Genomic DNA, 20,356 nt, shown 5'->3' with positions numbered 1-20,356 from the left:
GTGACGGCGGACTCGCGCCGCCGCGACGTGGCAGGCGGATGGCCACCATCAGCGGCGGCAGCGAGTGCGGGGTCGGCGGGAGCGTCAGGCCGTCAGGCCGCCATTGCCGACTCTTTTCTGCAAAGGCCTTGGCTCGAGCCTCGCGCCCATTTCCCGCCGATGCTGGCAGCGGGGGCAGGCCACGGACCACCCGCGCTGCCGCCGGCGTGCATCTGATGAGTGGTGGCAGCGGAGACGGCGCCACTCCAAGTTCGGGCCGTCGCTCCACCCTGGAGCTGCTTTTCTGCATCATCCGCTCCAGTGCCCGCGTCGCATACGCCTTGGGATGCAGATGCATTTCCAGATTGACCCGTGCGGCTTCCAGCTCAGCCTTGTTGGTCAGCGCCCGCGTCGCGGCCTCGGCTTCAGGACTCAGCATCGGCGCGATCGGCACCAGCATGCCCCCGATCCCCGCCGCCCGAGCACCCTGCTCGTCATCTCCACTCCTTCTTCTCCTTCTTCTCTTCCGGCGCCATTGTCTCCGCTCCCTGTCCGGCCCGCTGGCGGATGTGTTGTTTGGCAGCTGGCCTGCTCTTCGCCGCGCGCCCGCCGCCGCCTCGGTCACCCGCTCCGCATTCCGCAGCGAGTCCTCGACCCTTGCCGCCACCCATGTCGACGACAGCTTCCCTGCCACTGGCCCATCAAGCATAGGTGGCAACGGGAGCTCACTTCCTTGCGTCTGCCCTCGTCTTTGTACTCCCTCCGACTTGCCGCCACCGCCGCCGCCTCGTCGCCTGCTGCCTGGCAGCGTCCCCGTCGCGGTGGCCGGCATGAAGAGGCCAACCAGGTACAAGATACAACTAGAGAAAGGTGGTCTTTGTCATCTTGAGCAACGGCCATGAGTATGATAGTGACCATCGCTCCCTCCACTACTTGCACCCGTCTCTCTCCCGGCCATCCTTGGTCGAGCCATGTCCAAAACCAGGCAGGTTGATCGCATGGCGCCAACCGACCGGCCAACCGACTGACCAACCGACCGACCTGCAACCGACCAACGTTAATCGTACAGCAACCATCAATGACAAGTTCCTGCTGGCTCTCGTCCCCCCCCCCCTCCCGGTCCACTCTTTCCCCTCGCTTCCTCTATCTACACCATCATTACACCATCCTCGTAGCCTACGCTTAACTTGACTACTTTACACCCCTTTCACTCACTTTTCCTCTTCATCGCTCTGCTCTCCCGCCTTTCCTCGCCCCTTCTCCCCTCTCCGCCCACAGCCGCCCTCCACACCCCTGCAAGCATCACACCCGTCTCACACCCTCACGTGGATGTCATACATTGGAGGCACCCCTATTGGAGGCACCCCTATTGGCGGGACCCCTGTCGGTGGCACACCGGGTACGTATTCATCACTCCCTCCCTCCCTCCCTCCCTCCCTCCCCCTTCTTCACCACCCACCCCTACCCCCATGGCCACCCGAGCACTGGCAAACTGTCGTCAGTTGGGCCAACCCCCCCCACCCCCACCACCTCCACCCTCCACCCACTACAGCAACCACCACCCCTACCACCACCACCTTCAACCTCATCCACTCACTCCCCCCCCCCCCCCGTGCCCCTTTTCCTTTTCCTTTGCCCGCCCCTCCCCCCTCCCGGCTCCCCTCCCCCCTCCCCCTCACGACAACACTAATTTTGTGGCGCGCCTCCTGCTTCGTCTCTCCCACTATCTGCTTCAGTCGGCGGATCTACAGTCTCAGTCTCGCAACAGGGTGCTGTGACAAACGCTGGTACGAGTCAGAACTCGTTGCAGCAGCAGAGGAGCACAGCACCCAACACTGCGGCACAGGCACAGGCGGCGCAGCAGCAGCAGCAACCTGCTGCTGGGCAGCAACAGCATCAGCAACAGCATCAGCAACAGCAGCAGGTGAGCGGCGGGGCACAGACCAGAGGCATGGGCCAGAGCCAGAACGGTGCGCCGGCGGTCGCCCCGCGGCAGGGCTACGGGCCGGGATCAGGAGCCAGCGGCGTGGGCGCGGCAGGCTCGCCGCGGCCGCAGTTTGGCGGCGCGGCGCCGTCGGGCTACACGGGCTTCTCATCTCCGAGCTCGACCGGTGGATACGGCGGCGGATCCGGATACGGAGGCGGGTACGGTGGGTACTCACAGCCGTCGGCGATGACGTACAGCTCGTTCTCAGGCCCGACGACCCGGCACGAGGTTGAGCTCTCTGCGTGTCCGGTGCGCGCCGTGACGGTCTTCCCTGATCGCGCACGGGTCCGCCGTGCCATCTCTGTTCCGTTCACCGAGTCGGGCAAGCACGAGATCGTGGTGACCGGCCTCGCGTCGCACGTGGATCCCAAGTCGTTCAAGGTCACCAACTGCCCGCTGCACATCATCGAGACCCACTACGCGCAGTCGTCCAAGCTCCGCGTCTCCGAGTCGCCCAACGTCGACAAGCAGCGCCACGAGCTCGACCAGCTCAACGCGCTGCGGCACAAGTTCCTTGAGGCTGGCGAGCGCCTGGAGAAGGAGCTCGCGCTCATCGAGCAGTTTGCCAAAAAGTACACCCGGACCGACGCGACGGCCACACCCGACGCCATGACCCGCGAGTCGCTCGAGGCCTTTGACGCCTTTCTGGAGCTCTACCACCGCCGTCTGGAGGAGCACGACCGCAAGCGGACCGAGCTCAAGCTCAAGATCGACGACGTCGACCGCCGCATCCACTCGCTCATGGACGCCATGGACGCGCAGTACTCGGAGACACTCGACGTGACACGGACGTTTACCATCGTCCTCGGCTCGCACTCGACTGGCCAAGTCTCGCTCGACTTTTCGTATGCCACCTCGCGCGCGTGGTGGACGCCGTCGTACGACGTCCGCATCTCGCCGCAGCAGCAGACGATGGCCGCGCCCGGCGGCGTCCGCGTCCCGCTCCACTTTCACGGCATTGTCGAGCAGCACACTGGCGAGGAGTGGGCTGACGTCGCCCTGGTCCTCTCCACTGCCAAGAAGACCTCGGGCGACATCCCGGCCATGGCGCCCAACGTGCTCCGCGCCGCCGCACCCGGCCCCTCGTCGCCGGTTGATCTCGCGGCCGGCATCGGCGCCTCTTCGTCTCCTAGCCCGCATGGCTCCGGCTCGCCAGCGCCGCTGGCTTCGACGTCGGCGTCGGACTCGGCCGCTGCGCCCGACGGCTCGGACGGCGCTGCTGCCTCGTCTGCCGCCCGGCGCGCCCGCCGCCGCCGCAAGCGCCACCACAAGCGCGTTGCCTCGCCGTCGGGCGCCGACTCGTCGTCCGACGGCTTTGACTCGGGCTCCGGCTCGGGCACGCCTGATGTCGACGCGGACACCCTCGCGCTCCGCGCCGCCATGCTCGCCGCCCCGGCCGCCCAGTTCAACGTTCAGACTCGGGCGACCATCGCGTCAGGCGCCCGCGAGCGCGTCCTGGTCAAGCCGCCGGACGCTCTCGCCTCGGCCAACATCTACTACTGCATCCCCAAGCTCTCGCCGCACGCCTTCCTCCGTGTCCAGCTCTCCAACACCACCCAGACGGCGTTCATCGCCGGCCCGGCCAACGTCTACTTCAACAATGCCTTTGTCACCGCCACACACCTCGACTCGTTCTCGCCGGGCGAGGTCACCGAGGTCTTTGTCGGATCCGACCCCGAAGTCCAGGTCCACTACGCCCTCAACACACACAACAAGACGCCGTCGTCCAAGCGTGTCGTCGAAAAGTTCGCCGCCAAGATCGCCGTCCAGTCACTCAAGATCATGCCCGTCCACATCCGCGTTCGCGACCAGATCCCGGTCGTCTCGGACACCCGCATCAAGCTCAAGGTCGAGGCCCCGACCAAGAAGGACGCCAACGCCGTCGTCAACGCCACTACCGGCCTTGTCCAGTGGAACCTCTCCCTCGCCCAGGGCGCCCCGCACGCCCTCAGCCTCGCCTACACTCTGGAGTATCCCCTTGGTCTGCAGCTTGCCTAACACGCTCCCACCCAGCTGTAGCAAGCAGCGCATCGATCGGCTGTACGTGACGTAGACTGGCAGACAAAGACAGTACATCGAGTAACACATAGTATGGATGTCATCTGCTTGACGGCGACGTAGCGTGACGAATCTTCTTTTCTTGCTCACGCTCCAAACCTGACAGACCTTCCACCCACCACCACCGCAACCTCCCCAGCCCCCACGGCCCCCACGACCCCTACCTACTCACACACTCCTCTCACCCATCCCCACACCCCTCACACTCATGTCCGCCGCTACCCCCACCGATGCTCGTGACCGCTGGAAGGCCGTCGAGTCCAACCCCGAGGTGTTCACCAATGTACGCCCCCCCCCCCTCCTCCCCCCCCCCCCTCCCCCCCCTCCCTCCCCTCCTTCCCCCACTCACGTCACCCTTCAACCACACAGTTTGCTGCCAATCTGGGTGTGCCCGAGGGCAAGTGCATGTTCTCCGACATCTGGGGCCTCGATGACGACATGCTTGCCTTCCTCCCGCAGCCGGTCATGGCTGTCCTCCTCTGCAGGCCCTCGGGGCTCAACAAGGTCGACCGTCCCGATCCCGAGTCGGTGTACGGCGATGATGGGGCGCCTGCAGACCCGCCGTTTTACATGACCCAGATCGATGAGCTTGGCAACGCATGCGGGACCATCGCCATGGTTCATGCTCTGGCAAACACTGTCTCGGCCCTCGACCTCGCCGACGACTCGATCCTTCGGGGCTTCCTCGACTCGGTGGCAGAGGCTACTCCGCTTGTCCGCGGCGAGACTTTTGCCGCCAACGAGCGCATTCGCTCGCTCCACAACGGTACCGCCTCGCAGGGTCAGTCAGCTCAGCCCGAGTCCGAGGCCTCTATCGCTGCCCACTTTATCTGCTTTGCCTTCCACGATGGCATCCTCTACGAGCTCGACGGCCGTAAGCCTGGTCCCATCCCACTGGCCCGATGCTCTGCCGACGGTGTCGCTGCCGCCGCTGCCGCCGCCATCAAGACCTACTTTATGGCTCCCAACCCGGACGAGTACAACTTTTCCATGGTTGCCTACTCACTCGTCCCGCCTGCCTAGTCTGCCGAGCCAGCCGAGCCAGCCGAGCCAGCCGAGCCTGCCGCCGATGCCTAGATTCTGCAACGATCAGCAGTCACCCGTAACCACCAGCCCCACTACTAGCCCCCCCCCCCCCCCCTCCCTCTCTGATTCCCGATCCCCGATCCTTCCCATTCCCTCACAGTCAGATTGAACGGTGCCCAACTCGGGCGCCCGCCGCCTCCCTGGCGCCCGACCCTACCACTACCATCCAACCACACTCCACTCTACGCCTCCCCCCCCCCCACATGCATCCCCACCGTCTCCTCCTCGTCCTCATTGCGGCACTCGTTGTCATGGCCCTTGCCCTCAGCCTCCCCACCCATGGCTCTACCACGCCCGACATGGACGCACTGCTGGCGTCTCTCGAGTCGGCGGCGCTTCGCTACCGCGGGAGAACGAGTCCCAAGCCGACGGCAGAGACTGGAGCGTCACCTACACCTCCGAATCCGTCTGATCTGCCGCGGCCAGACCTCGAGCTGCCTCCGATTCCACCGCTGGTTGTTCCGCGCTTGGTCAACGTGCTCCTGCTAGGCTTTGCTCCGCCGAGCAAACCATCGCTCGCCGCGGCGGCCGCTGCGCCATGGCTCAAGCACATCGAGCACATGCTTGCCATGCGGACGACGGATGGTGTGGTGCCGAACGCGCACTACTCGTACCATTTCCGGCTCATCGAGGCCTCGCCGCAGGTCGCTCGCTTCTTTGATGCCCTCGTCCTCTCACTGGCTCGTCCGGGCCCGGACCCTGGTGCCGATCCCTGGCGCTCTGTGTGGGGCGACGATGGGCCGGATCTCCCAGCCCAGACGGTCACTGTCGACGCGCTGGCCTTTGAGGGCGTGCTCGGCGACTTTCTGGCCGGCATGGGCCTCGACGACGCTTTCACCTTTGTCGTCGCAAAGCCCGGCGAGTTTATCGACCCAGCTGCCTCTGTCCGCTACGGCTATGCCCGTGGCCTCACCGAGGACGAGCTCGTTCAACTGGACGAGTCGCGTCACGAGTTGGAGGCCTTACTCGACTCTGAGTACCGTCCTCGTGAGTGGGCACTGCCAACATCCGACGATTTCCCGGTCTCGTACGCTCATCGCGCCCTCGCATCGGCTGCGCCGCTCTCCGACGCCATCATCTACTCTCGCCAGCAGCAGTATATTGCCTCCGACGGCCCACTCTCTTTCGAGTATCTCGGCACCGCCGCTGAGGAGTGGATTTCTGCCTACATGGCCGACCACGGCTGGCGCTACGCTCCCGTTCATCCGCCGTCGCACCACTCGGGCTCGCGCTGGTCTGGGCTTCTCAACCCAGCCCCAACCTCGCCGCTTCGCATCATCACGTGCGACGCTGATGCGGCCGTCCCCTGCGCGCGTATCTTTCCGCCCAGCGCTGACACGAGCACTAACCTCGTCCACCTCCTCCTCCGCTACCTCGGCGCAGGCTCGCTCGAGGACTCGGCGTATGTCGAGTCGCTCCTCGCCGCAGAGACTGAGCTCGACTTTACGTCCGAGTGCCTTGTTGACCTCTGGGTCTCCTCCTCCGCGTTTGCCGTCCTCGACCTTCACGCCGGTCCCTTTGAGTGGGGCCCGCGCCTCGGCGGCCACGGGCTCAAGACTCGCGACTCGCTGCCGTCGCTCGAGGACACCACCGCCGCCGCGCTCACCGCCTGGTCTGCCGAACACGCTGTGTCGCAGGGCGGGGCTTCGGCTGCATCAGGTGGCCGCCACGTCCCGTCCGACGCCGCCATCGAGGCCATGTCCGAGCCAGACACTGTCTCATCGTTCCTTGCCAAGTTTTGCGACGAGTCGCTCTTTGCCACCCCGCCCGGCACACCCCGCATCTCGCTCCCGCCGTTCTGCGCCAAGCTCCGCGCCCGCCTCGCCGCCCTCCAAGAAGCTTCAGATCCAGCAGCACGCGACGCTGTTGTCAACCCGCAGCCCGAGGACGTGATCCTTGTCACCGACCCCAACACCCACGCCGAGCCGACGTCTTCCGGACAGCTCGCGGCTTCGCTCTTCCTCACCAAGCTCGCCGGCGTTCTCGACGCTGGTATCAAGCACGTGGTCACGCCGCCGCTTGACCCAAGCTTTGTAGCTGCCGGAGGCGCCTTTGCCGCCGCCAAGGTTGTCAACTTTAATGTCGTCGTTGTCGTCGCGCACGAAAGCTACGACCCCATCGGGCCGACCGCCTTTGACTTTAACTCGTTCAAGGCTCAGATGGCGAGCCTCCGCCTGCCGTGGCAGCACTTTGCCTTCTCGCTCGCCCGCCGCTCGCTCGACCTCGATCCCGGCCTCGCCGTTGCGGTCGCCGCCTCGCAGACCACGGTCCGCATCCCGCGCCTGAGCCTCGAAGGCTCCATCGAATCGTCGACTCGCCGAGTCATCGACTCGGCCACCCTCGCCGCCCTCCTCGCTCAGACCGCACCAGCCGCGAACGCGGCCGCGCGCTCCTCGGGTGGCAAGGCCAGTGGCGCTTCGCTCGTTGTCCCCATTGTTCTCTTCTCCACAGACTCGACCCACCCGTTCTTCCTCGACGCCACGTCGCAGGTGGCTGTCGTTGACGGCGTCGTCCTCGGCGTTCAGTCGCCGCACACCGAGTGGGAGTCGTACATGCACTGCAACGGCGCGTCCAAGCTTGTCAACCTCCGCGCGCCGACCAAGGCCATCACTGCCGCCGTGCTCCGCCTTGTCGGCGGCCTCCCGCCAGCCGCGGCGCCTGGCGCCCGGCGCGCCCTCGACAACTGGCTCTACGCCACAGGCACCTCGCCGCTCTCGGCCTGCGATGGCGCGTGGCGGATTTCGCGGCACCAGACCGGCCTCGTCAAGTTCAACAACGCTGTCGCCGCACTGCTCGCGGCGCGGTCGTCGATGAACACAGCGCTGGCACATCTCGCGTCCGTGGCCGTTACCGAGTACAACGCGCCAGCTTTTGCCTCGCCGGCCATGGACGCCCTCCGCACCGCCTATGACGACGTCCGCTCGCTCTGGGCTGCTGCCGAGTTTACCGCCGCCTCGCCGCGGGTCTCGGCCCACACCGACGATGAGCTCGCGTCGCTCGTCTCGGGCGTGCTCCTCGGCAAGGCCGCGCGATTTGTTCACCAGGCCGCCGAGTTTGTAGGCTACGCCGCCCACTACCACTGCAATGCGGTGCAGGAGGAGCAACACGTCCACGAAGGCGTTTCGGTCCGCTGGACTGTTGCCGTCGGCGCCGCTCTCAACGCCCTCCTCTTTGCCGCCTACCGCTACTCGCGCCGCTCGTCCAAGCCAGCCTCCAAGATCAAGGTCAACTAGCTGGTCGAGAGCGGGAGACCAAACGCCCGGTGGAAGTAGTTGGTGTACACGTCGAGGACTGGCGTGTTGCCGCCGGCCACAATCACCCTGTTCCGCGGGCTCGCCTCGTTGAGCCCGACCGCAAACACCGAGCTCGCACTCACAGGCAGCTTGGCCGCCAGCCGCCCGTTGATGTTAAAGCGGTAAAGCCACGGGCTCGCTCCGCCAGCCAGCACGTGCTCGTCGGCAAAGACCACGGTCTGGACGCAGGCCTTGGTTTCCATCGTCGTCGTCTGCGTCAGCGACGCAAGGTGCCACAGCGAGACCGCACAGTCACCGCCGCCGGTTGCCAGCCACGACGCGTCCGGATCGAGCGCAAGCGCGCCAACCCACGCCCCACCGCCGGGCTGCAGGCTCGCGCTGCATCCTCCGGCCTTGGCATCCCACAGCTTGACCGTCCCGTCTTCTGACGCCGACACCGGGGCGCTGCCAGAGCCCCGCAGCCCCACGTCGAGCACCATGTCGGTGTGGCCGGTAAGCGTGTAGCTGTGGCTCCCGGTCGCCACGTCCCACGCCCGCACTTCGCCGGCACCCGTTCCGCAAACTACCAGGCCTGATGCTGGATCCAGCGCCACAGCGTTGACCTCTACCGGCGTTCCAGCCACATCGCCCGCATCCAGCGCCAGCAACTGCGCCGCCGCCACGGCCGTCGCCTCACCGCCACTCGCCAGCAACGCAGCCCAATCCCAGAGACCGAGACCATCAGACGCACCCGTAGCCAGAACAACCTTGCTGCCAATCTCTGCCAGCTCGACACCGTAGATGGGACCTCGATGAAGAGTAGCCGTGACAAGAGGCACGCCGGGCGAGCCATCCTCACCCTCGGCCCACCACTCGCCTTGGAGAGCAGGAGACAGGGCCCACACCCTCACCACTCCCCGCGAGTCCACCGCAGCCATGTACTCACCACATGGCGAGTACACCACACCGTACACCGTTGCATGCGCCTCGGCCGTGCTGCTGCTCACCCGTGCCCGGAACGCGTCCAGGTCAAAGTAAGTGTCCATGGTCGCGAGAGGAGTGGCTCCGGGCGTGGGGGTGGAGGGCCCCGGTCGCCTGGCGGTGCGGACGGGGAAAGAGCTGTGAGCGGAGTGGGGGGTACCGTCGAGGTGTGTCATGTGATGAGTGTATGAGATTGAGCGTAAATGGCTGCGCGGCTGGTGTTGCTGCACAAGCTGGTGTGATCAAGTTGTTGGTGAGCACTTGGTGGAGGCTTTCCGGATCAGGACAGCGTCGGCCGCGCACCAAAGTCGAGGCCAAAGGTCTCGGCCCAGACCGACTCGAGATGGGCAGTGTTGGCCGCGTCCTCCTCGGGCGTGTGCTCTGGCCACGGAATGTGCGGAACTGGCTGGCCAAACATGCGGAGGCAGTCCATCTCGTAGTTGGCGGGGTAGATCTGGTGCGCGTGCCAGATGAGGTCGACGTCGAGCGCAACAGAGAGGTAGCCGGTCGAATGCTTAGCGTTGAGGTAGAGGAACCGCTCGTACGACCGGATGAGGGAGCGTAGGTACGGCGTCGAGTGCAAGGCAAGGAGCTCGCGCTGCTCCGCGCTGATCATGCTGTGCAGATCGGTGAGCCAGTCGCGGTCGTGGAGGAAATCGTCGACAGACATGCTGAGCTGCACCGGCGGCGTGAGCGAGAGCTGTGGCGTGGCCGGGTATACCTCGGCGAGGTTGACCTGGTACGGCTCACCGTATGCCTCCATCCAGAGCCTTCCAGTCACAGCGAGCGCCTCAGCGACTTGGTGGTCGTCGTCGTTGGTGAGGAGCTTGCCGTACGTGTCCAGGACGATGAGCGGTCCAGTGCGGTCGACGAGCCGGCGCCGCTCGCCCACGTTTGGGTAGCGCGAGAGGCAGAACGTCTTGTACTGCCCGGTTCGGATGAGATGCGCGTACCAGACTGCGAGAATGTCGAGCGCAGGCACAAGCTGGACCTCAGGGTGAGCGCGGACAAGGTCGAGATAGCGCGCGTACCGCTCAAAGGCGTGCGGGATGTTGGCTCGATCAGCGAGTTGCTCGCAGCTATCGACCATAGTGACGAGGTCGTAGATGCGACCGGCAGTGTCCTCCAGGTCCACTGCAACGTTGATGGCCGGCACGCACGCGTCGCTCTCCAACGGCTGCCTCAGAGCTTCCAGCGTCGCTGCTGGCCACTCGTCGGCCGGCCGCGGGTCCTTGAGGTTGAGGAACGGGAATGACCGCATCTCGGCCTCAACCTGGGCCACCACCTGCGGCTCGTCGCGAAAGTACACACCTTCGTCAAGCATCGTCTTGATGCAGAGCTTAGCGAGCGAGGGAACCGATGAGCCCGGGAGGCCCAGGCAGGCTGGCGACGGCTCCTTGATCGTATCGTCCCACCACGACGGCTGGCTCGGTGCAGCAATCAACTCGCTGTCGCTAGAGTAGTCAAAGTTCGGCTCGACCCGCGCACACTGAATGTCATCTATCAAATCCCGCGGTGAATAGAGAGAGTCGATCGAGTCGGGCGAGGACTCGCGCCGCGGTGGGACCTCACACACGACATCCCGCTCGAGTTCGCGCATCCGCGGTGCCACCCGTGAGCATGCAATGTGAGGTCTGAAGTCGGGCATCTGGACAGGCACGGGCGGGGTTGGGATTGACGGCGGCGATATGCGGGCGCAGGCGACCGGTGGCGGGGCAGGGGCGGGTGCGATTGGGATTGACGGCGGCGATATGCGGGCGCAGGCGACCGGTGGCGGGGCAGGGGCGGGCGCGGTTAGGATTGACGGCGGCGATATGCGGGCGCAGGCGACCGGTGGCGGGGCAGGGGCGAGCGGAGATGTAAGGCGGGGCTCATCCAAGGTCAGCCGGTCGTTTCTGGGCGCCACCCGAGCACACCGCTTGGGAGGGGGAGTCTTCTTCGGCTTGGCCCGCTTGCACCTTTTCGGGTGGGGCACATCGCAGCGCTTCAGCTCCTTTCTCGGCACGATCTTGCACCGCCTAACCGGTTCGATGGTGGCAGCATCATCGATTGTCGGCGGTGGGTGGACGACAGCCGGCTGGACGACGGCCGGCTGGACAACAGCTGCAGAGCCCGTGGACGGCGGTGGCGGACCGGACGACCGAGACGAGTCCCCACCACTACGTGAGATGACCAGCTTCTTCCGCTTCCGACCAGAGTCATTTCCGCTCACCACGGTGGTGATGGTTGATGTCGACGTTGACGTTGACGTTGACGTTGCCGTGGGGGTCTTGGTCTTGGTCCTGGTCAACCCGCTGGGCGAGGTCGAACGTGGCTTGGGCTGTGGACGACGCCGGGAGCAGCGGCGCCGCGGGGGCATATCCTTCTTGGAACCTTTAGCTTCCTTTCCTGAACCAGACATGGTGTGCTTGGTGCTGGAGCGAGAGGGGTGGAAATGGTTGTAGAGGTTGTTTGTGTGTGTGTGTGTGTGTGTGTGTGTGTGTGTTCGGTGGTGGTCTGCGCGTGGCGCACATGTCGCCAGTTGCGCAACAGACTCTATTTTTTTCTGCGAAGGGACGGGATGGGGGGGTTTCTTCTTTCTGTTCGAACAAGCAGCGCAGCGACGGCTCTGACCATCATCATCATTGGTTGGTTGGTTGTTTTTTGGGGGAGCTACGGCAGCGGCGGCTCGACTGGGGCAAAGGCGAGGGGAACGGTGTCCTCGACATCGCCTGCAGGAAGGTGATCTGTAGAGTCGTTGTGGGTGTAGGGGAGATCGCCATCGTCGACGGCCGAGCCCGAGTAAGATCCCGAGGCCGAGCACATCTCGGTGGCGGGAGTGTGATGGGCGAGGTGGTTGGGGAGGGTCGGAGCGTGGATTGGCCGTGGAAGCGAGGGCAGGACCGACGGCGGGAGCGGGCGGACGACTGACGTCGGCGGGAGATTGACGGGGCGGGTGGTAGGCGGGAGCGGGGCCGGCGGAATGCCGCTGTCGTCGTCGTCACTGCCAGGCGTCGGCGGAACACGGTCATCGTCGGCAGTCCGCTCGCCGATGCGCGTTGACTGAGCATCGGTGGTGCCCGATGAGACTGGGATAAGGCGGATAAGTGCACCGGCCGGGAGCGAGATGAGGCCGATGGCAATGCAAACAAGCCACTCGATAGCGGTCAGCTGTGTGGTGTTGGTGATGCGGCCGCCGACTTGGACAAGAAAGACCTGGAGGATGAGGGTGATGATGATGACGCCAACAAAGATGGCGTTGGTAAAGAAGCCTTCAAAGACATTCCACTCGTTGTTGACCTTGCGGGCGTTGATCTCGTTGAAGACCTGGAGCATGACAAAGATGTTGAAGATGAGTGTCTCGAGGTAGATGAGGTCCTGCGGGTTGGCCGAGGTGTCGAGATTGAGGAGCGATTCGCCGGCAAAGAGGAGCGGGATGAGGATGGCGAGCTGGACGACAGACTGACCGATGATGTTGCGCCACATGACCGGCGAGATGAGCGCAATGTCGCGGCCATACGGCGCGCGCCTGAGCAGGTCGCGGGTCGGAACCTCGGTGCCAAGCGCGAGCGCAGCCATGGTGTCCATGATGAGGTTGACCCAGAGGAGTTGGACGGCCTTGAGCGGGATGCCGCGCTGGCCGACGGCGGCGACAAGCGCGAGCGAGAGCGCGACAACGTTGACGGTGAGCTGGAACTGGAGGAACTTGCGGATGTTGTCAAAGACCCCACGACCCCACACGACGGCGTTGACAATCGACTTGAAGTTGTCGTCGAGAATGACAATGTCCGAGGCATCAATAGCGAGGCGGGTGCCCATGATGCCCATCGAGAGACCAACGTCGGCGTCCTTGAGCGCCGGTGCGTCGTTGGAACCGTCGCCGGTCACCGCCACCACCTCGCCCTGCTCACGGAGCATGTTGACTAGCACGTTCTTGTCCTTGGGCGAGCAGCGGGCAATGACCCGGAGTCGCGGGAGGATCTCAAGGACCTCCTCGCGCGGCATGTTGCGGAAGACCGAGCCCTCGATGGCGACGTCGCCGTCGCCGAGGATGCCGCACTCGCGGGCAATGTGCGAGGCCGTCAGCACGTTGTCGCCGGTCACCATCCGGACGGTGATGCCGGCGTCCATGCACTCGCCGACCGCAGTCGGTACCTCGGGCCGAACCGGGTCAGCAATGGCAGCGAGGGCGAGGAGGATGAGCGGCACGTCGTCGGGCTCGTCGTCGCCGTCCCACTCGGGGGTGTCGTGCTCGTAGTCGGCGTAGCCGAGGGCGAGGACGCGGAGGCCCATGGAGCCGAGCTCGCCGATGAGAGCCTCGAGCTCGGCGCGCTTGGACGGGGTGATCAGCTCAGCCTCGCCCGACGCCCCGAATGTGTACTGCGCAATGCCAAGCACAATCTCGGCTGCGCCCTTCATGTGGAGGCGGAAGCCGCCGGTCGGCTTGCGCACAATGGCGGACATGCGCTTCTTGATCGGCGAGAACGAAAACCGCTTGCGGAAGTCTGCAGCCGCCCGCAGCGGGCCGTAGTGCGTCCCAAGGTTTGTGCCAGCGTACAGGAGCAGAGCGCCTTCGGTTTTGGAGCCGATGATGGTGACGCCCGGCACGGGTGCGGCGCCGGCCTCGGCGTCAGCCTCGCCCTGAGCTGGCTCGGCTGGCGCGGCATGGAGCGTCGCCGACGAGTTGACAGCAATGCCCTCGGCAAGGAGGGTGACGTAGGACCGTGCAGCAGGCGTGATGCCAAAGTCTGCCGCGCTTGGCGGGCCAATCGCAGGATCAACGTAGCTGGCGCCAAAGTACCAGCCGGCGGCAACGAGCATTTTGTTCTGGGTTAGCGTTCCCGTCTTGTCGGAGCAGATCTGGGTGGCGCCGCCCATGGTCTCGCAAGCGACGAGGCGACGGACAAGGTTGTTGTCCTTGTACATCTTCGACATCGAGTACGCGAGCGAGATGGTGACCGCCAGCGGGAGGCCCTCGGGCACAGCGACAACAACAATGGTGATGGCGATGATAATAAACTCGAGGATCTCCGAAAAGGTGTGGGTATCGGCCTCGACGCCGTCCTTGGTTTGCGACTCCTTGATGAGGAACGAGATGGTGAGGACGAGGAAGACGATGATAGCAAAGACGAATCCGGCCTTCCCGATGTCAGTGGCAAGCTTGTGAAGCTTGCGCTGCAGCGGCGTCTTGGGCTCTGGGTTGCCCTTGGAGAGCAGGGCGAGCGTCTCGCCCCACAGTGTGTGCTCGCCGACTGCGGTGACAAGCATTGTGCCAAAGCCTTGTGAGATGCGGGTGCCTGACTGGAGGAACGGCGCGCCAGGGTGGACCCGAGTTTCAACAGACTCACCGTTGAGTTGCGAGGTGTCGAGCAGGATCGAGTCGCCGTGGATGAGGATGCCGTCTGCCGGGACGGCGTCGTCGCGCTCGAGGACTACCACATCGCCGACCACGACATCAAACACCAGAATGGAGACCTCCTCACCGCCCCGGAGAACCTTGACCGAAAAGCTCTGCTTGACATCGTTGAGCTTTTTGAACTGGCGCTCCTGGATATAGTCGTTGGTGGCAGTGACCATGGCGACGATAAAGACGGCAAGGAAAATAGCAAAACCCTCGATCCACCCCAGCTTGTTGTCTTCGAGCGTGCCGACGACAAGCGAGACAGCGGCAGCAACGAGCAGAATGCGCATGGTCAGGTCGCCATAAGAAGCTTCCCAGAAGAGAGCGAAAAAGCTGGCAGCAGGCTCTTCTTCAATCTTGTTCGTCCCGTACATCTCCCGCCGAGCAAGGAGAGCGTCGTCAACTACGGCGCTGGACGACAGACCTGCCGACGTTGACGAGGCCAGAGCGTCAGCCAGACCCTCCACACCACCCGAGAGTGCCAGTACACTAGTATCTCCATCCTCCAATGCCCGGTTGATGTCCAGCAGACTTGCCAGTGCCACCCTCATCCTCCGCTTAGCACTTGTTCACGAGGAGTGTCTCCTCCCGCTCCCGCTGCCCCCCTCCCCTCCCGCTCCTTTTGCTCTCTGCCCGTTTGCTCCGCCGTCGCCATTTCGTCGCCTCTCCGCTCTCGCCCGCACCAGCAGAGAGCAGCCATACTTTGGAGCCGTTTGCGCCATCGGGGCTACTAATACCGTTGCCATGTGAAAAGAACGTTGGAGGGATGTCCTTTGGATGCTGTGGTGGGCGGCTGCGGTGTTTGGCGTTGATGCCGGAAGGGGGGGGGGGGGGGGGGGGGAGGGGCAAGGGCGAGCTAGCTATGTCCCATCATGGGCTGGGATGTTGTATTACTTCGTACCAAAGCATGATGAGGTACCAATTAGAGGTAGTAGCTGTGCTGTTTTGGTGGCTGTGCCTTGTGTCTTCCTCCGCCGACCTGGATGGATCTGTTCTGATCTGTGTCATCAGCTGTGCTAGCTTCGCTTGCCGGCGAATGACGACGGTCTTCCAGACTCACTCGACTTGGACACGTGTGCAGGATGGACGGGCAGAACAAGGTGGCTGAGCTTGCAACAAAGGTATGTGCGGGAATGAGGAGTTGTGTATGCGATGTATGAGGGAGGGAGGGAGGGTGGTGGTGGTGGTGGTGGTGGTGGTGGGTGGGGGGGCGGGGGGGGGGGGGGTTACGGTAACTTGACCTTGCGTGGACTGATGGACGAGACAATGACGGCGATGGCGATGGCGATGGCGATGGTATGGATGGCGATGGCATGGATGAATGGTGTGGATGGGGTGGTGGTGGGTGGTGGTGGGATGATGGACTACAGCGGGAGATTCTGGAGGCCGAGGTGGCCGAGCTGTCGCAGCTTCCGGTCAGTGGCGCGCCAGTTGTCTACGCGCGCAAGGGCAAGGTCTTGTTCCGCACCGCCGATCCGCACAAACTTCGTCGGGAGAAGCGTGATGAGTTGCATGTTGTCGAAGCCCAGCTTGAGGCCACGTTCCACACATGATCGCAAGTGATGGTGACGCTGCGTGGTTTGAGCTAGCTGGATATCTGCCGATCATCGTACCATCTATTTTGCCCCTCACCCCCCGATCTGTTAGGTGAGCCTTCGCGGTGACGGATGGGATGGGTAGGGTTGAGCTAGATATGCTCGCCATGGTCTGTACAACGTTGCTATTGTGTCGAGAGTCGTCTCTGATAGTTGAGCACCCCGACGCCGTGGTGTCTGCACACGATCATCGCCACCAAGCTCTGCCCGTGGGTCGGCTGATGCGTTGGCGAGGAGGTACGGATAAACAACAGTGTGTTCATCCAGAATCATCGAATGTGATCGATAGTGGGCTATGCCGTGCGCTGCCCGTATCATCAGCGAGCCGTTGATGGAAAATGGAAGGAAGGTAGGAAGGAATGGAGAGCACAAGCACAGTGCAGTGCGCAGCCAGACCAGCACACCACCACACGCACCTTGGTCCATCAGTATCTCACTCGACAAAGTCGCGGTTGAGAAAGTTATGGACGTGGACGAAGAGCTTGTGCGTCGCGACGAGGTGGAGGCTGGAGCTGAGATTGAGGCGCTTGTGGAGGCGGCCACGGTGGTAGCGGACGACACGCCCGAGGCGCCAGGCCCATCGACTGGATGTGATGAAAGCGCCGGCGCTACCGCAGGCCAGGCTGGCGGCGCTGGAGCGACAGGGTGTTCGGCAAGTCCGACTGATGCCATTGTCTCGTCCGAGATGACCGCATGCGGGTACTGCTTTCGGGGCGGACGGATGGTGCAGATCGAGTCCGGCGAGGGCTTTGAGTGGCAGGGCCAGAAGCACTACGATGCGCTGGGCGATGCTGTCATTGTTCACATCCAGCGGCTGATGCGCGAGCTATACGGGTTGGTCGAAGTGACGCTTCCGATCAAGGAAACATCTGGGCGGGAGCTGTTTGAGGCAACAGTGGCGGCGGGTGAGGCCGGATGCGCGACGGTGCGGGCTGAGGGCGTGGGCGCCGACGAGCTGACATCCAAGGTCTTCCTCTCGCGCGATTTTTACACCAACAAAGACAAGTTGATGGTACTCATTCATGGAGCCGGCGCGGTGCGGGCCGGCATGTGGGCGCGCAAGCTGTGCATGAACAACACGCTCGACGAGGGCAGCATGTTGCCGTACATTGAGCGCGCGCTCGCTGAGGGCTACGCGCTCGCTATCCTTAACCCGAACGAGAACAGAGTCAAGGTCGGCGAGGCTGCCGACGGCGAACCTCTCCACCGATACGTCGATGGCTCCGAAACGCCCGAGGCCCACAGCCTGTACGTGTACCAGAACTTCATTCGGGCCTCGCCGGCGGCCAAGATCGCCATTGTTGCACACTCGTTCGGCGGCGTGTGCACCACATTCTTGCTCGAGCAGCATGGCGACGAGCTTCTCGACGCCGGCCTCGCCGCCATTGCGTACACCGATTCGATGAACCGGTTCGACCACCGGATGTTCTCGCCACGGGTCCGCGAGTTTGTCAAGACGCGACTTGTCAACTGGATCGCGTCGCGCCGCGCCATGGGCGCCACCGTCAAGGCCAAGGGCTCGCAGTGCATCAACCGCTCCGCCGGACACCACAAGCACGAGTACACCTCGTGGGCGTGCATCGACGGCGTCTTTGAGCAGTTTGCCATCGCGCTTGCCGCCGCCAGCTAGCCCAGCAGAGCTTAAACGGCAAACGGGTTGCGCCGCGACCGCGATCGTGCGCCGGCCGGCTTGGCCTGCAGCGCTTTGTGCTTCTTGGCCACGGGCGGCTGTGTCAGTGCCGCCAGGCTCAAGCTTGCCGACTGCGAGTGCGGGTGCGGGTGCGAGCACGGCTGTGGCTGTGGAAGCGTGTTGGCATCGCGGCTAACCAGTGGCTCGCGCTTGCGCTCACCCTCACGCGGACGCTTACGTCGACTGGCCGGCGACGGCGACGGTAGCAGTGCCGTGACGGCGTCGAGCGAGAGGTCAAACGAGCAATCCCGCCGCGGTGGCGTGCGTGGCACACCCGTGCCCGTCACTGGTGCAGCTGCAGTCGCGGTCTTCCCCCGAGCCAGGCTCTCCAGCCTCGCTTGCGATCGCTTCCGCGTCCGTGCAGACTCGGCCTCTGCACCCGGGGTGAGGAACCGTGACAAAACATTGGACCGCTCATCGTTGCCAATGCGACAGCCAGAGATTGTAGCCGAGGACGGAAGGACCCGTTGGAGCTGTTTCGTCTCCTGCGCGGGTGTGTAAGGAGCGAGTGAGTGATTGAGGAAGCGAGGGGGAAGGAGGAAGGGGGGGCAAGGGAAGGGGAGCAGCTGGTCTGGGTCCGTACAGGAAGTTCAAGGTTTGGAGCAGTGAGAAGGCCTTGACTGGGGAGGCCTGCTGCAAATGCCCTCATGTCGAGTGGTGTGTGTGTGTGTGTGTGTGTGGTGTGTGTGTGAGTGGTGTGAGTGGTGGTGCTGGGCTGCCGAACTTTGGTGTTGCTCACGGTGCGTCGCGGACACGCAGCTGGCTGTGGCGGCGGGCCCAACGCCCGACGGAGACTGATCAGCGGCATGTTCTTCTTGCTCCCGGTCAAAGTTATTCCTTTACAATGGCTATGGTCATGGTCATCATCATCATTGTGACCATGGATACAATGAGGTTCTGTGGCGTCTACTGCGGCGGGACTGTTGACGACGACGGCAGCATGCCGTACTTGAGGAGAAAGTCGCGCGGGAGAAGCTGTTCCTGGTGCGAGACCATAGTCTGGTGGGTCTTGGTGACGGTGGTGGCGGCGACGCCTGTGGTGGCGGTGATGCGATCGACGCTGATGTTCTCGTTGGCGATGGTGGCAACAAGCATGATGATTCCGGCGGAGATGGTCTGCGGGCGCTTGCCGGAGAGCTCGTCGATGTGCTTGACGTTGTTGGCGGCGGCCTGGGCCACGCGAATGAGGGCGTGCGACATGCCGACCTCAGAGACGTAACGGCCCAGGTAGTCTGCGTGCGAGGTTTTGGCGGCGTCGGAGAGGCCGGCGATGTTGCGGTAGGCCTTAAGGGCAGCGCGGATCTTCTTCTGCTTGATCTTGAGGATCTTGTGCAGCTCCTTGAGCGTCCGCGGCACCTTTTCAAGGCGGCATGCCCAGAGGAGTGCGACGGCGGCGTACTCGGGCAGGTTGGTGTTCTTGTTCTTGATGGGCTTGAGGTTGACAGCATTGACCGGCGGCTCGTTGCCCATGGCTCTCGCGCCGACGGGCGTCATCTTCTCCACAAACTCCTTGAACTGCTTTTGCGCAATGTCGGTGATCTTGGGCGGGACCTGCAGGTGCTCGGCATAGGTCCGGATGCAGTCGTTGCCCTGAAGCAGCAGCCTGTCGATGGCCGGCATCGCCTCCTGCTTGCGCTTCTTCAGCTGCTTCTCGGCCTTGGTCATGAATGCGCGTCCGCGGACCTTGCCTACCACTGTGCCCAGGCCCGATGTGTGGAGAGTGTTGTTGGTAGCTGTCGACCGCGAGTGATCCTTCTCGTTACCATCGTCCGACTTGATGCTCCGCCGCTCCTCGCGGTAGTCGAGCACAGCCTCTCTGAACACCATCCCACAGTCGCGGCAGATGAGCATGCCTCCGTCAAAGTCTATCTCCCCCCTCCCCCACATGCCCAACCCCGCATCACGTCCAGAATTTCACCAGCCGGTCTATTCGATGAGTCCATACTCGCCTGCCGCCCGCTCCCCGCATCACCGCCAGCGCTTCCCGACTTTGGTCTCGACCTGAGAGCCACCACCACAAACATACCTTCGACTACGTTGGCTGGGCTCGTCTTGCAGTTGCTACACGTCCTTGTTCTGTCGATGACAATGTCGAACGAGTCTGCACTCTTGCGCATGCTAGCCATCTTCCCACAGCTGCCCAAGACAAGTGTGCCGCGCCAGTAGCGTGGTGTGGCTGTGGCTGTGGCTGGCGGTCTTGGCCAAGTCGCCCTCTCTGCTGAGTCGCTCTCCTGGACGCGCGACTTGACCAAGGGAAGGGGGGGGGGATGGGGGAGGATAACAGCGAAAGCCCCATCCAGATCGCGACCCACAAGGCGCATCAGCCACCTATGTCACATTCTCGGTATCTGATCCCTGATGTCCTGT

General features: G+C 63.8%; 9 protein-coding genes across 9 annotated transcripts; 5 read left to right on the top strand and 4 right to left on the bottom strand.

The window, feature by feature from the left end:
• Positions 1–1,930: 1,930 nt before the first annotated feature.
• On the top strand, positions 1,931–4,067 carry AMSG_00083 (uncharacterized protein; the record flags this gene model as incomplete). Its single annotated transcript, XM_013907495.1, has 1 exon — positions 1,931–4,067. One exon carries the CDS (start codon positions 1,931–1,933, stop codon positions 3,962–3,964), a length of 2,034 nt encoding a protein of 677 aa, XP_013762949.1. The 3' UTR covers positions 3,965–4,067.
• A 126-nt stretch (positions 4,068–4,193) lies between these two features.
• On the top strand, positions 4,194–5,056 carry AMSG_00082 (ubiquitin carboxyl-terminal esterase L3). Its single transcript, XM_013907494.1, has 2 exons — positions 4,194–4,307; positions 4,394–5,056. Exons 1-2 carry the CDS (start codon positions 4,233–4,235, stop codon positions 5,045–5,047), a joined length of 729 nt encoding a protein of 242 aa, XP_013762948.1. The 5' UTR covers positions 4,194–4,232; the 3' UTR covers positions 5,048–5,056.
• Positions 5,057–5,409: 353 nt separating this feature from the next.
• On the top strand, positions 5,410–8,343 carry AMSG_00081 (uncharacterized protein; the record flags this gene model as incomplete). Its single annotated transcript, XM_013907493.1, has 1 exon — positions 5,410–8,343. One exon carries the CDS (start codon positions 5,410–5,412, stop codon positions 8,341–8,343), a length of 2,934 nt encoding a protein of 977 aa, XP_013762947.1.
• Positions 8,344–8,425: 82 nt separating this feature from the next.
• Positions 8,426–9,400, bottom strand: AMSG_00080 (WD40-repeat protein; the record flags this gene model as incomplete). The annotated part of the gene is made up of 2 exons (XM_013907492.1): positions 8,483–9,400; positions 8,426–8,442 (listed from the first exon to the last, which is right to left on the bottom strand). The coding sequence occupies exons 1-2, from the start codon at positions 9,387–9,389 to the stop codon at positions 8,426–8,428; spliced, it is 924 nt and encodes a 307-aa protein (XP_013762946.1). The 5' UTR covers positions 9,390–9,400.
• A 195-nt stretch (positions 9,401–9,595) lies between these two features.
• On the bottom strand, positions 9,596–11,073 carry AMSG_00079 (uncharacterized protein). Its single transcript, XM_013907491.1, has one exon. It carries the CDS (start codon positions 10,970–10,972, stop codon positions 9,605–9,607), a length of 1,368 nt encoding a protein of 455 aa, XP_013762945.1. The 5' UTR covers positions 10,973–11,073; the 3' UTR covers positions 9,596–9,604.
• A 903-nt stretch (positions 11,074–11,976) lies between these two features.
• AMSG_00078 (plasma membrane calcium ATPase) lies at positions 11,977–15,270 on the bottom strand (the record flags this gene model as incomplete). The annotated part of the gene is made up of 1 exon (XM_013907490.1): positions 11,977–15,270. The coding sequence occupies exon 1, from the start codon at positions 15,253–15,255 to the stop codon at positions 11,977–11,979; it is 3,279 nt and encodes a 1,092-aa protein (XP_013762944.1). The 5' UTR covers positions 15,256–15,270.
• Positions 15,271–15,768: 498 nt separating this feature from the next.
• On the top strand, positions 15,769–16,568 carry AMSG_00077 (uncharacterized protein). The gene is made up of 2 exons (XM_013907489.1): positions 15,769–15,825; positions 16,075–16,568. The coding sequence occupies exons 1-2, from the start codon at positions 15,787–15,789 to the stop codon at positions 16,255–16,257; spliced, it is 222 nt and encodes a 73-aa protein (XP_013762943.1). The 5' UTR covers positions 15,769–15,786; the 3' UTR covers positions 16,258–16,568.
• Positions 16,569–16,762: 194 nt separating this feature from the next.
• AMSG_00076 (UPF0528 protein) lies at positions 16,763–17,956 on the top strand (the record flags this gene model as incomplete). The annotated part of the gene is made up of 1 exon (XM_013907488.1): positions 16,763–17,956. One exon carries the CDS (start codon positions 16,763–16,765, stop codon positions 17,927–17,929), a length of 1,167 nt encoding a protein of 388 aa, XP_013762942.1. The 3' UTR covers positions 17,930–17,956.
• An 852-nt stretch (positions 17,957–18,808) lies between these two features.
• On the bottom strand, positions 18,809–20,106 carry AMSG_00075 (uncharacterized protein; the record flags this gene model as incomplete). Its single annotated transcript, XM_013907487.1, has 2 exons — positions 18,809–19,854; positions 20,016–20,106. The coding sequence occupies 2 exons, from the start codon at positions 20,104–20,106 to the stop codon at positions 18,896–18,898; spliced, it is 1,050 nt and encodes a 349-aa protein (XP_013762941.1). The 3' UTR covers positions 18,809–18,895.
• Positions 20,107–20,356: the final 250 nt, after the last annotated feature.

This window comes from Thecamonas trahens, assembly GCF_000142905.1.
Source record: "Thecamonas trahens ATCC 50062 unplaced genomic scaffold supercont1.1, whole genome shotgun sequence".
Taxonomy (NCBI): Eukaryota; order Apusomonadida; family Apusomonadidae; genus Thecamonas; species Thecamonas trahens.
Note: the sequence above shows the minus strand (reverse complement) of the source record. Positions and strands in the feature narration are given on the sequence as shown.